Here is a 15520-nt window from a genome sequence, read left to right on the forward strand (position 1 = left end):
TAGTGGGATAAAGGCTTGATGTTGTTGTTGTTGTATCATTTGTCTTATTCATCATTTGTCTTATCTGTCATTTGTCTTATCTATTATCGATCTTATATATCATCTATCTTCAGTCCCATATCAATCATATATCAGTCATCAGTCTTTTCAATCATATCAGTATCAATCTCATCTGTCTCATCTAGTGTATCAATTCATTCATATTACTTATTCTTAGACGTATTTTAAATCATGCATATCGTAATAACAAATATCATGTACACCACCATATGCAATTATCATAACATATACATCTCTTTAGTGTGCTCATCAATATGCATATATTATGTCAAAATATATGTTATGCATAATGAGCAATAACCATATGACTATCATATATCTCTTATTCAAATTTAGCACATTAACTTCTAATCATTTTACATACAGTCTTTCTCTATCCATTTCAAACAAAATGTCATATATGCAAGACTAAATTTTAATATAAATCGGTAAAAATATTTAGAATAATGATGTCTATCACATACCAATAGTTATACAATGAAAGTTTGTTTTAATGAGAGAAATTATATTTTTACCAATTTCAGGTAGGAGAAAATGAACTAAACTCAAAACTTTTAAAAATAGAAGTACAGTAAAGGTCACTTACTACGATCACAATAACTTTTGTAACATAAGCAATGGATGAAAAAAGCCCCAAAAGACTTTATCTCTTCTCTCTCTCTCTCTCTCTCTCTCTCTCTCTCTCTCTCTCTCTCTTCCTTTCTTCTTCAACAAGGCAACAATTGGGGGTTTGTGGATTATGGTGAGGTATATTTAATATTCAATGTATATAAAAATATTATTTAATGTTTGGCACCACTGCACTATAGACCATAGCACTGTTGCGCTGCATGGAGTTTCTGAGTTATTGAAGAATAGAGAGCAGAGTGCCGATGCGCTCACTAATTGACTGTAGTAGCACTGGAGCTTAGATTTTCATGTTTTCAAATTAATTTATTTTATGAAATTTTAGGTTATTACATAAGATAACCTCTTCTCGCCACTATGATGAGCTTGAGTTACATGGCTTCGTTGTTGGCTTGGGAGAGAAGATACCATGTGTAGGTAGCCTTGATATTTTATAACCTTGATTAAAAGCTATTTGCAATCGATCATAGAATTTAGTCCCTTATTTTAAACTTTATGTCAACCCAATCTTTGATCTCTTGTGTATAGGTAACCAATCCTTAGATCTCTTAATAAATTAATTTTTTCTTTTATTTCTCTCTTAGGGGTCTAATATTCTTGAGGACCTCAAGCCAGTGGAATATATTTAGCCTTCAAAGACTAATTATGGTTAACAACTACATTTTCAAGTATTACCATGATCAACATGTTGTAAAGGAAGAAATGAAGGATATGGGTCAAATAGGGACTAGGAAGGGCTTCCCATGAATTTCTTCCTCATATCTTGGATCATTTTTATTTCTTCATTTTCTTTAATACCATTGGATTTGTTGTAACTCTAAGATAAAAATTTTAGGTTTCGTTTGGGACAACTTTTTTATTATTTTCTAAAATGATACAAAATGTTTTAATTCAAAAATTTTTTATACCAAAAAGTTATTTTAGAAAGCAACAAAAAAAGCTCAACAAAAAAATTATTAATCTTTTAATCTTTCCATCTAAGTATTTGTTCAATATTTCTATCATTTTATATCTACAATAACATGTAATTAAATAAATAATTAATTCATGTCTTGAGCTCTTATAAATTCATACAATAATTATATTAAAATAATTAGAGTCCAAATTTTCTTCATTTATATGTAGAGTCTTACAAATCTATTTTCACAGGCCAATAAGCCAAAGATTAAATAAAAATCTCCACATCGCCGTCGAATCAGTCAAATTAGGAACCTGGAAATCGAGAATGCATGGCCATGATTAGCTCCACCCGTTACATTCCCTCCTCCCCCGCTCCTCAATGGCACCCATTCCTGAAACTCTGAGGTAGACAGAGAAAGAGAAACAGAACTCGCCAGAGGACTCATGGCCATGGCAGTGGCCATAGCCCTCTTCTCCTTCTTGGTTCTCTTAGTCGCCCCCGTCGCAGTTGCAGATGAGGCCGAAGTCCTCCTCCTCCTCAAGGCCTCCCTCACCAACGCCAACGCCCTCTCCTCCTGGTCTCCGGGAAATGGCGTCCCCTGCTCCCACACCTCCTCGTGGGACGGCGTCACATGCGACGCCGGCGCCGTCGCTAGCCTCCGACTCGCCGGCCTTGGACTCTCAGGCAGCATTGACGTCAACGCCCTCGCTCGCCTTCCTGGCCTCCGCTCCATCTCATTAGACGACAACTCATTCTCCGGCCCCATCCCACCCTTCTCCCGCCTCCACGCCCTCAAATCCATTTACATCTCCGGCAACTCCTTCTCCGGCCAAATCCCGGACGATTTTTTTGTCGCTGCGTCACATCTCAAGAAGCTCTGGCTCTCAAACAACGCCTTTGAAGGCTCCATCCCGTCTTCTCTCTCCAAAGCCGTTAGCTTGATGGAGCTCCACCTCGAGGGAAACCATTTCACCGGCGGAATCCCTAATTTACCAATGCCGACGCTAGCTTCCTTCAACGTTTCAAAGAACCAGCTTTCGGGTCCCATACCGTCGAGCCTGAGGAAGTTCAACGCCAGCGCGTTTGCCGGGAACGTGGGGTTATGCGGGCCGCCGCTTGAGAACATCTGTGTAGGTGCTGCAGCGGCAGCGGGAGCGTCTTCCGGGAGTTCAGCGGCGGCAGTGGGATTAGTGTTGGTCATAATTCTGGCGTTGGGGGGAGTAATGGCTGTCGCCGCAAAACGTCGAAATAATTCTGGTTTCAGGACGCTCAGCCTCGAGCACGCGACGCCGGGCATTCATATGGCGGAAAGGAGGGAGAGGGAAGCACAGCAGCCTGAGGTTACCACCTCCGCTGCCGTCGCGGAGTCGACGGGAAAGGGGAAGAGGAGCAGCTCATCGGTAAAAGGAGGAAGAGGGAGCGGGGAAAATGAGTTGGTGATGGTGAACGAAGCAAAGGGGACATTCGTATTGTCAAATTTGATGAAGGCTGCGGCGGAGGCGATGGGGAACGGAGGAATGGGATCAGCTTACAAAGCCGTGATGGCGAATGGTTTGACTTTGGTGGTGAAGAGGATGAACGAAATGAATCGGGTAGGGAAGGAGACGTTCGAGGTTGAGATGCGACGGCTCGGCAGACTCAGCCACCCAAATGTACTCCCGCTGTTGGCCTACCTTTACCGGAAGGACAAGAAGCTTCTAATTTCCGAGTACATTCCCAAAGGCAGCCTCCTCTATATCCTCCATGGTAAATCAGATTGTTACTTGAAGTAAAAATCATACCTTTAGCCTTAAGTACCCTTTTAGTTTTTCAAAGCAAGGATTTCTTTTCTTTTTCTTCTTACAGGGGACCGAGGAAAAGACCACGCGGCGTTGAATTGGCCGACGAGGTTGAAGATAATACGAGGAATAGCTCAAGGAATGGCGTTTCTGCACTCGGAGCTGAATTTCATCGTTATCCCCCATGGCAATCTTAAATCCGCCAACGTTCTTCTCGGCCCCGACTTTGATCCTCTGCTCGTTGACTACGGATTCCTTCCTCTCGTCAACCTTTCGCATGCCTCGCAGACAATGTTTGCCTTCAAGTCGCCGGAGATTCTCGTCAACCGCCACTTGAGTCCAAAAGCCGATGTCTATTGCCTCGGCATCATCGTCCTCGAGCTCCTCTCTGGCAAGATTCCATCACTGTATCTCAACGACACCAAAGGCGGGACTGATCTCGAGCGCTGGACTAATTCGGTCCTCGCGGAGAACATTCCGTGGAGTATTATTGATCCCTTCATCACGCAGGGGTTTAAGTCTGAGGTGTTTGAGATGGAGCAGATGGTGCGAGTTGGGGCGGAGTTGATAGATGCCGACATGGACCGGCGGCCGGATATGAAGGAAGCTGCGAGGAGGATTGAGGAGGTGGCGGAGAAGGCCGAGGGACGGAGAAAGGAGGACGGCAGCGCTTCGGCTGGCTTAAATGAATCGTTGATGAGGGAGGGGCAGACCCCCGCCGGATTAAGTGGAGATGGCGTCGGAGTGCGCCGAACGGCGAACACCCCAAAAAGGTCGAAGAGCATTGAGGATTATCTGTAGTATGTCATCTCTTGATTCTGCTTCAAAATTTGGTGGGTGGGGTTTTAAAGGTTCGAAGGATTGGAATATGTGGTATTTATTTTTTTGGGGAAAATGTTTGGTATTTTCAATTTACTATTTATAGTATCACGATTTTTTTTCTTTAAATAGATTTTCTTTTTTAAATTTACTTTCAAAATTAGTAAATTGTTATTTTTAATCTTTATAGGTTAGGCTTTATTTGAGGTGAAATTATTATGTGCGGTCACCGGAAGCCCGTCAGAGACGAATCAGGAAGCGCCGCGTCACTTTTTTATTGTGTACTGGTATTAGGTACCGTTGTTTATCGGGTGGCGTGGCACATTTTAATTCACTTTCGGACCGTCCGGTGACCGCACGTAATCATCTCTTTTAATTGAGGGGGCTTTTGTTTCTTAAAGTTTATTTTTCAGTCATAATTTTTAAAATATTTTTTCAAAATTAGTGATTCACTTGGAAATAATATTAGATTTACATAAGAATTTTCATGCAAATAATTAAGATGATTTTTTTTTTATGACATTAAATTAATTTTTAAAATAAAATTATTAATTTTATGTGGTCATCATCATGAATATTGTCTTAATTATTATTTGTGTCTAAGTATGAATAATTAAATCCATTTATTTTTGTTTAATGTATTATGATTTGTCAAATTTATTAATAGTAAGTTATTTTTAATAATTTTTATTAATGTTATCTTTAGAAATCCTTCAAAATAATTTTATTATTTTTTTCATATAAAGATGTTTTTTATCATTTGTTGTATATATTCATAACAACTATTCCTTTAATAAAACTATCATTTATTAATTTATTATTCTTATTTTTATGTATATTTATTTGAATATTCTAATTTCTCTTAAATTTTATCAGGTTATTACTATTTATTTTTGTGTATATTTATTTGAATATTCCTTTAATAAAACTATCATTTATCCTGTACTCCCTCAATGCCCGCTACACATTCAAATCATGTTTTAAGTGATAGATTGTTATCATTATTAGAACAAATATTATATTAATTCATGTAAAATACTCATGAAAAATTACTCTATCAAATTTTCTTTCAACACCAAACAAAGGTTTAATTCTAGTTTGAATTAATGTTTGAAATCGAACCATGTTCAAAATGAACTTCAAAACGCAGTTCGCCGATACAATGAGTACTTTTGTTTATTGTCAAATTGAACATCTCAGTGAGATGAATCCATCGTTACCAAAAGCTTAGTCGATCAAACTCCAAATAAGTTTAAATCAAACACATGAAGCATAATTAAAAAATTCAAAATTTTGCATATTTATAGTCAAATCACACATCTCGACGAGATGAATGCCCATGATTGATTGATTATGATATCATTAAGGCATTTAAATGCTAAAAGAGCAGCATATGATCAAGGAATCAATATGAGTTATTCGATGAAATGTTTTAGATTTTGGATATATGTATAGAGTATGTCACTCTAAAAAACTACAAATATACCTCCACTATTTGCATTAAAGAGAAACATTGGCTTGAGATTCAAGAATGCTCAAATGCTTAATGAATCTTAAAGTTTCATTGGACCACCACCAATGGAACATCACTATTGGACCACCTTCATTTGATCTCTTCCCTCCAACAACCAACTATGATCCTCTGATCATTGTTGTATGATTATAATCATCTGATCACTATCACCTAACTATGGTCATCTAATCGCTTAGCTCAATTATGATCCTATTGATCACTGTAGCTCAACTACAATCATCCAATCATCGCCATCATTCTACAGTTCTTTGACCACAATCACCAGATCATGATCCTTTGACCATGACCCTCTAACTATTGTCGCCCGATCGCAATCCTCCCATTATTGTTGCCCAACTATAGTCCTTCGATCGACATCAGCTAACTATGATTATCCGACCATCGTTGCCTGCCTGCTACCCTTCAACCAGTATTGTCTAAATACAATCTTTTAAATGTAATTACCAAACTATGGTTCTCCTGCCATTGTCGCCCAATTACAATCACCCTAACAAGCCACCACTCTCCATCCATTACAATAATTGTCGCTTGACTGCAAACTTCCAACCAACATCGTCAAACTATAGCTCCTAATCATTGTCATCTAATTATAATTCTCATATCACCGTCCCCCAACTATGATATTCCGACAACTATCACCTAACTACGATATCCCAACCACTATTACCCAACTATACTAATGCCCCTTGACTTTGTTTCCTATCATAGCTAACTATATTGATATATGCCATCACATATAACGCTAATGCATTCTATTAACTTTGTTGTTCGTTATTGCCAATAACATTGATGTACGTCATCACATATAACATTGATGCATTTCGTTGATAACAACTCTAACTTCCGACATTAAAATCAAAATTTATATTGAACTTATAAATTTATCACCCATCCTCAAAGGATAATGATTAAACATACACCAAAAGTTATCTTGAAGAAAACCCTTCCACTCTAATACCACATGGTTCTTCCAATTTTCACCACGGAATCTGCTTTACATTTCTCGCGTTTACTATATGATATCAACACCTTCCCCACATATGGAGAAAGATATCATTTGTAATAAATAGCAAACATTAGTTAGATCATTTCAACTGAATCAAACCCTAATTTTTTTTACTTTTTTTGAAGATTTCCATATAAAAAGATTGATTAGAGTTAAATAGATATCCCCATTCAGTCCCTCTTTGCTGAAAGGAAATATCCTTCACTTGGTCTGATTATCTTGAAAATTGGATTTCTGTGTGACAGAAAGAGGTGCAGACTCATAATTTTGAACGCTGAAGTGTTTTGCTTATCTGAAAGAGCCCAACAAAATTTAAACAAAAATAATAATAATAAATATATCATAATTTAAGCATAGCTGATCAGCATATATTGCAATTATGGGGAAAATGAGGCAAAGGAGAAAGTCAGAAAGAGCAGTCCAGTAATATGATTGAGAGAAATTCTTGTGAAACAAGATAAACAAGAGGCCGGGCTTTATATATACAACATATAATTTTTATATATTTATACATCTAACATTACATTTTTATATTTATTTATCTAACACACTAATCTCAAAAAATATCTAATACATCACGCGAAAATTATATTGATCAGGCACGAATCTCAAGGCAAAAACTAGTTGAAAACTTCAAAAATTAATTTCGGGAGCATAAGAACTCCGATTTTAGTAAGCTTACAGTCGAACAGAGCATCTCAGAAAGAAAAAACCCAACGACACCAAGATCAACCCAATCAGAGCCCAAATGAGTCTGAATCAAGGGTTCAAAGCGCTGTTGGAAGGTTCAAACCGCAATTTGAAAACGGTCTCCGATTTTGACGAGCTTATACTCGAATCGAACGGCTCGACGAGACGAATCCAACAAGCCCAAGATCATTTAATTCCGACATCATTAAGGCCTTTAAATGTCAACCGAACGGTGCATGATCAAAGGATTCAATATCGGCCGTCCATTCAAAACACTCCCAATTCGCCCCTGATCTCACGCCTTTGATTAGAGTTAAATAGATATCCCCATTCAGTCCCTCTTTGCTGAAAGGAAATATCCTTCACTTGGTCTGATTTTCTTGAAAATTGGATTTCTGTGTGACAGAAAGAGGTGCAGACTCATAATTTTGAACGCTGAAGTGTTTTGCTTATCTGAAAGAGCCCAACAAAATTTAAATAAAATAATAATAATAATAAAGATATCATAATTTAAGCATAGCTGATCAGCATATATTGCAATTATGGGGAAAATGAGGCAAAGGAGAAAGGCAGAAAGAGCAGTCCAGTAATATGATTGAGAGAAATTCTTGTGAAACAAGATAAACAAGAGGGCTTTACATATACAACATATAATTTTTATATATTTATACATCTAACATTACATTTTTATATTTATTTATCTAACACACTAATCTCAAAAAAGATCATTAACATAATATATATAACTTCATTTGGGATGGCTTTCTTTCTACTTCTTAACGCAGCTTTCGAGTACAAAAATTTTAATTTTATATTAAAAAGCTGCTTTAAGAAGCATAAAGAAAGCCGTCCCAAACCAAGTCTTAGGCCAATCAAGACAAACTCCTACACACATCACATACTCAAAACTCGAATTCAAAACTCTTAAATGATAGTCAAAGTTTTCGATCAATAGATTAAGAAGAGCTGCCTCTGCTCAAAATTGTGCATTAAATGAATAAAAAATCTGGAAATGTTAAACTAAGGTTGTTCATTGTATGTATTAAGAAGAGTTCATAATACAATTCTGGAAGATCTGAAAGATAGAGTTTAGCAGACCTGCAAGCTTACCAAAAAAAAAAAACGATATTGTTACTTTAATTTACATCGTAGCTACAAAGTCCTTCACAATGGATTCGTTTTTTCTCCGTGGATTCTTTTCTGCTGCTTCAATGTTTTATTGAATGAGTAATTTCTCTTCCAGCAAATCAATGGGATGAGAATGCCTGAAGAAGTTTCAGACAAATAAGAGGAAACGGAAATGATAACAGTAAAGTTTAAAATGTGAAAGCTGAAAAGCCTAGGTCATTTCTCAGAGAAAGTAAACACAAAGACAAATGATTAAACATCATGTAAAGCATGGCTTTCAGTATAGATGATTTCAATTCGATTTAGTTGGTTTAGAATCAATTTTGATTTAAAGAATGTAAGATTGGTTCCGGGATTCTAAGCTAAAATTCAAGAGTTTTAGGTATAACGCAGAGGTTTTGAATGGAACTTCCCTGAAGCTATCAAACGATCATCAAAATTCCACTAGAATTATATGTTAAGAAATCAGGAGGATCTTTGAGAGCTCATCTTGAGCTCTTCTTGCAAGAGAGGGAGAGGGAGAGTGAGGAGAAAGAGAGACAGGATTTGAGGAGGAAAACTACCAAAAGTTTTATTAAATTTTCCCCAACTAATACATCATACAAAGCCTTTATTTATAGAAATTTACAGGATTGTGATAACATGCAGGAATAACCTAACTAAAACTAGACCAACACCTCACAATATCCATCTTGGTTCAGATTTATAATTAAAGAACCACAAGTGCACCTCTCAAGATCTAACAAGATCTTTAAAACAGGAGCAACAGGAAACGATAAATCAGGTGAACCAGGTGACGTAGTCCAAAAACAACTGAAAGCAGCACAACATGTATCAAAAAACAAAACCTCCTAATATACAAGGAGCAAAACACCTGCACTTCCAGCATTAAGCTAAGAAAAAATCTCGTTGTACCAACCGACTTTCAACCGACAATAAAAACATATTGTCTTTCACAGAGATGAAGAATAAGCTAAAAGAGAGAATAAGAAGTGTTCACCTTCTTCACACATAGAAATCCCAATATTTCACGTCCCCACATCTTCTCTATTGCTCAAGAAGCCCAAAACAATCGTTAACAAAGACCTAGCCCACACCAATCACACAGAGGATTTTTGAACTGTTAGCTAGCATTCCTTTAGTACCACTTGGAGTTGGCAACGATCGCATCCTCTTTTCTTGTCAATCAAATACATAGATGTTAGCTCGACAAACATATAAGCACCCATGCCATATTTTTAAGGCCTTTCCAAGATCAAATGACTTCCATCCATAACAAAAAATGTCACAAATAAAATGGTTGTAGATTAATGATGTTACCTTGCGTACATCCATGATAGGCACCTTAATTCCCTTCATGACAAAATTGATCTTATATGAGTGAGGATGTTTAGAAGTCAATTCGAAGGCCTTGACCATCTTCCATTAATTGTGCAACGAGTGCAAAACATTGCATTCTGTTGGCTAGCTAGATGTTTCTTTGGTACAATCAGTATAACCTCAAGTAAACAAAAAAGAAATTTCCACATCACCAATAGCTTCTTTGGCCTCTTCAATGTCAAGGATATAGGTGTCTCAAAATTGTTCTCTTCCTCTTCCTTTTGTTCATCAAGAAGTTGCACCTGTTTTCTATTTGCGCATTCATAGGAACAGTTCCATGATTATAAACACCATAAACATTTAGAAGGGCTACATATAGTTTAAATATTATCTCGAGAAGTTCCTTACTTCGGTAGTACTTTGGAGTCTGATATAACAACAACAATTGCATTGTTTTGGGATTGAAGATTACTCCCTTTTTTGTTAAGAAGCCCTGTCTTATTTTGCTTAGGAATACTGCATCTTATATTGGATTTCTAGTGGCTTTGAATGAACTAAAGTTCAGCTTTGTAAGCATAGTACACTCTTATATAGATTCTTTTTTCCTTCTGATATACCTAATTGCTAGTTGTTGAGAGATTTTACAAAAGGTTATTACGGGCACTAAGTCAGGAAAATTATTCCTGTAGGAGCTAACGGAGTGACTGATTACCTTGAAGTATTTATGATATTACATACATAGTAGTTGTTCGTAATCAAAAGAAAGAATCCACGCAACAACTACTTTATTGGAATCCAACTTTTAACAATGCTCTTCCCTTCTCGCCAATTCGATTTGTTATGTTGCACCCATCAGGCCGTAGTGCCACCTTTCAATTTACAAAGATGTATTATACTTGTCGATTTGGGTTGATATCCACATATTCAAAGAAAGATTCCATGGATCATTCCCAATCCCAATAATCTTCGATGCAAAAATGATCATCAAATAGAGGAATATCATTTTAAGTTTAAAGTCTTCTTTTGCATGGGTTGATTGGTTCCATTTTTGGTAGGGAATGCCCAACAATGAGGGATCCTCCTCTAAATCAAAATAAAACTAAATGCTATGTAGACCGGGTAATAGTTACACTGTGGAGCCAAGATGCTCAAATTGCGTAGAATAAGCAAATCATCGAGTTCACAAATGGTCATTATTAGCCGCAACAATTTTGCTTTATGTTGGTAACGAGCCAAATTTGTCGGTGTTGTTGCCGGGAGGGGGCCACTAATGATCCTAAAAGCTTGGAGTTCACGCCGCATCTCGAGGACAAACTACTAGAAGATTCCCACAATAATTTCAAGCTTTTTTTTTTTGAAAGAATATTGAGCTTCTCACACCAATTCTCAGTCGTTAACATTGTTGCATGCCAAATTCTAGTTCTCGCTCTCTGCCATTAGACTCTGATACCGCAATAATGGAGCAACATCAACTATAAAGATGAATAATCGGTTATCTTTTCTTTGATAAAGCGAAGAGCAGATCTACATCAAAATCATACAACATAGTTTTTTAAGAAATAAAACACATCTATTTGAAAACAACTATCAACTTTGTCTATTGCCTTAATTTTCTTCAAATTATTTCTATTAAAACCTAATCTATCATTTACTTCATGATGAATCTAATATATCTGACATTGGAAAATAATTTAATCCACTTTATATTACAAAAGTAAAAATTCAAGAGGAAAGTGCCTAACCGAGAATATATTGCAATGCCCTGGATCAGCAATATGAGCCATCAAGTTATCAAGAGGCCCGTCTCCAGTATAAATAGCCTGAAAGCAAGCATGGCCAATCTCCCATTCTTAATCTCTTTGGTCCTCAATACCATCACAGGCTGAGGTGATAATCTTCCCCACTGCATGGGATCAAACCACAATCAACCCGGGTAACCAACATCTGGCTTCGGGCTCTCCCTGTTTGGGAACTTTGGTTCTATTTCAACGCTTCCAGGACGAACCAAATCGGCCCATCTCCTCCCTTCAACCCAACCCATCAATGCCATTTGCACAAAAAACAAGGTCAAGGGATCAGCAAAGTACTCCCGCACCCCAGCATCAAACCATGAGAAGCTCTCCATGAATCCAAGCTTCACAAGGCATTCCGGGATTAAAATGCCAGCAACCGCGAGCATTGCCCATCTACCACGCATTAGCTCAGCCTGCGCAAACCACTGGAGCAGCTCAGGATCGGATCCTAGAAAATCATCAAAGTAAACAAATCAGATAAAAATGAAAACTTTACTGAGGCATTTGATCAAGAATGTAGAGTGCACACCTAATCCAAGAGGATCGAAGCCAAAATCTCCAGGAAGGCTGAAATTTTTAAATACAGTAATTACAACTGAAAAATATGAATCAAGTGTTAAAGATGAGATATGACCTCCCATCAAGCCACTATGGTGGCGAGCTCCCTGGAAACCACAGTGGTCTATCAGGTGGAAGGGGCTCACAGACACTGGAAATTCCTTTGGTAGCTCCTACACGAACCGGCAGCTTTGAGAAAGGTGAGGCTATGCTTGAAGGAGTCCTCAACCTCAAAAACCTGACGATAAGTGTAAGTTGAAGTCCCTAATGCATTGTTCGTGATGAATAGTTGAAGATTTGGAAGAGCTGTGTTGGTGCAGTTGAAGTGACATTTGTGTATTTGTTTCTTTTCAAATAATGAAAAAAAAAAGATTAGGCTCGCTACACAAAGGATTGGTTATAAGATAAAACCATATATTAATTTATTGTCTTATCATTTATTTTTATTGAATGATTATTTTGCTTTCTTATAAGATATGATATATATAATTATTTCTCAAACTTCGAATGACTTTGAATGTCTAAATTATTCTTATCTCTAATAAGAGTGAATTTCCAACTTTCTCACACATGTCAATATCCCCCTTCACCTACTAATCATCATTTTCATATCATTTCACCTTATTGTCACCAATGTTTTCCATCTACTAACACCTATCATCTTATAATGCTTGTCACCAACTAACACCGTATTATGACTTGAAACCTTCCACTATACTTCATGCTTGTCAAATTTACGCCAACCAATATCCATTTTATTCAAGAGAAAATTACATAAATCACCACTGATTTCCTACGGACTCCAAGTCTTCTCTAATTATCTACCAACTCTATATCACTCACTAACATCAGACACTCGCCAACTCAAATGAACAGTAAACACTTAATCATTTGTCAATTTCCAATTATGTAATGCCCCTTAAGAGAATAATTGTCATAATTTCATCATACCTTCATTCAATCTAGGCTTCCCATTAACTTAAAGTTGTTCAACTACTACATGTCACTCAGGTAATATAGGTCATTCGTTCCTCACTTGAAGGATACTTTTACTTACCCACCCTTATCTTACTTTGGGGCCATGTGTAATAGCCTAAAATTTTATAAAATGATTTGATTTGAAAATTTTGAAAAATTCTAAGGTACAGAACTGCGGCATTGTACTTGATGGCGCAACGGCGATGAGAACACAGCGGCTCCCCGGCGTTGAGCTCTCAGGTTTTGGACAAAAAAAATAGGATTTGGGGTATGCACTATGGCGCTAGCTGGGCTTCAGGGAGGTAGCACAACGGTGCTAGACAGTTGAGTGTCCAGATTAGTGGTTTTTAAAAAAAGTAAAATATCTAAATCAATTTCACTTTAGTCATCCCCCCAGCCATTCCCCCCTCCATTTGCATACCTTGCCAGGGAAGAAAGGAGAGAAAAGGATAGGAAATGGAGAGAGAGAGAGAGAGAGAGAGAGAGAGAGAGAGAGAGAGAGAGAGAGGATGAGCACTTTTTCATTCTTTAGTGTCTCTTTAGAGATCCTTCTTTTCATGGTATGCTCAATCATATCTTAATCTTTTAGTGATTTATAATACATGATTTAATATCCCAAAATTATATAAAAAATATATAATTTTATTTCTCAATTTTATCAAATAACTTTCTCTTATATACTGTAACTTCTTTTATATGACTAGACTATAACTCTTATTAGCCAATTCTGGATTGCAATCATTATTGATTTTTCACTGGTAATTGTAGTTTGATTTCTAAGTTAATGAATAATACATATTTTTTTTGTATTTCATTGATTATTATATTTCATATATACTATTGAATTGCATATAAAAAAATAATATGACAGATATATTATAAATGTGGCATTTGCTTATAAGCAAGAAAGATTGACTATGAATATTATAATTAAAATGAGTTGACTATTAAAACATAATACCATGTACAAGAGGGTGAGCCGATGGGCTTTCCTTTAGATAAAATGTTTGTAGTGTAATCAAGTATGTTTTCTCTATAACCGATTGACTGATTATGCCGACGAATAGAGAGTGTCAACTCTTCATTTATTTATTAAAAACTCACTTGTTAAAATAAATTATTAATAAAAATAATTGAACGATGCAATTGACAAATAATAAAGGATTGATATGATCGACGACTAACATATAAAAGGATGGAAAACATCATTTCAAAAGCTGTATGTCCTACCTTGATAGTCATAATTATACAACGTTTGTATTTACATAATAACATATTAATTGATTGAGTTGATTGATAAATAAAACTGATAGAAGTAGCATTTATACTGATATAATATTATATAATATATGATAGATATATTAATAGATGCTGAAAGACATATTGATAAACATGTTGATATAGTATATTGATATGTCATACTAATAGATAAGTATATGACATAACATTTGACAGAAAGCATATATTAATTGAAAGCATATAATAGAGCCATCAACATGAAAATAGCAGATAGCATTGTATTCGACATAGTATTGATTATCCTGATATTTGCTTTTTCATTATATGTTGTTGATTTATGAATTTCGAAGCATGGATCGAGTGTATGTCATACTTATTGAATTTTATGTCAAAAAAAAAAAAAATATGAGGTGTTTGTAATCTCAAAATATAGAGTGGGTGCTAGCTTGCATAAGTTTGACTTTTACACATGCATGGAAGCTAAGGGGGGTTGCTAAGGGGAGCATGTATGACTTTGGCAGCAATTTTGGAATAGAAGATGGTATCCATCGCATCATAAAAGAGCAAAAGAGAGTTCATAGCAAGGGTTATCAATCACATGAAAGGAAGTTGAGAACATTATGGGTCGATTAGAAAGAGTTAAATAAACAAGATTTTGTAACAAGAGTTTAAGATGATGATGACGATGATGATAACATATCTTTATATCAATTTGTTCGTGAAATGAAAAATCAAATGTCTGTGGTTGAGCATTATTTTGACTTAAATCTTCAATTGAATTACAATTCTACTAATTTATGTAAAATTATTGTAGCATTTGAATTAAATGAAATGTATACTTGTTATATTAAATTGCTTATTTTTTTATGAAATTGTTAATTGTCATATGAACTTATAGGTGAATAAAATAGAAAATTGCATCTTAAAAAATTGGTTGATATTTTGCCTATTGCAAGTTGCAGTTGATTATGTGATATGACTTGAAACGTGAAATATCAATCACTCTATGACAATAAGTTTACAGAAACATCTTGTCGTAAGCATATTCTACGACCGATTTTGATAGTTACAATTTTTTGTTATACTTAG

At 36.0% G+C, this 15520-nt stretch overlaps 2 protein-coding genes across 2 annotated transcripts; one reads left to right on the top strand and one right to left on the bottom strand.

Annotated features, from left to right (window-relative positions):
- The first annotated feature begins 1774 nt into the window (after window positions 1–1774).
- On the top strand, window positions 1775–4287 carry LOC110104348 (pollen receptor-like kinase 3). The gene is made up of 2 exons (XM_020833411.2): window positions 1775–3334; window positions 3434–4287. The coding sequence occupies exons 1-2, from the start codon at window positions 2032–2034 to the stop codon at window positions 4165–4167; spliced, it is 2037 nt and encodes a 678-aa protein (XP_020689070.1). The 5' UTR covers window positions 1775–2031; the 3' UTR covers window positions 4168–4287.
- Window positions 4288–8433: 4146 nt separating this feature from the next.
- On the bottom strand, window positions 8434–12671 carry LOC110104376 (photosystem I chlorophyll a/b-binding protein 6, chloroplastic-like). Its single transcript, XM_020833452.2, is given in 4 exon segments — window positions 8434–8680; window positions 11606–11691; window positions 11694–12104; window positions 12186–12671. Coding segments are annotated over 4 exon segments (627 nt in total). The 5' UTR covers window positions 12298–12671; the 3' UTR covers window positions 8434–8662.
- Window positions 12672–15520: the final 2849 nt, after the last annotated feature.

Source organism: Dendrobium catenatum, unplaced genomic scaffold, assembly GCF_001605985.2.
Source record: "Dendrobium catenatum unplaced genomic scaffold, ASM160598v2 fragScaff_scaffold_1220, whole genome shotgun sequence".
NCBI lineage: Eukaryota > Viridiplantae > Streptophyta > Magnoliopsida > Asparagales > Orchidaceae > Dendrobium > Dendrobium catenatum.

Excerpts from the sequence above, each read along its gene's own strand:
- LOC110104348 (XM_020833411.2), top strand. The coding sequence starts at position 2,032 with ATGGCCATGGCAGTGGCCATAGCCCTCTTCTCCTTCTTGGTTCTCTTA. Across the intron at positions 3,335-3,433 it reads CCTCCTCTATATCCTCCATG|GGGACCGAGGAAAAGACCAC; the intron begins GTAAATCAGATT and ends TTCTTCTTACAG.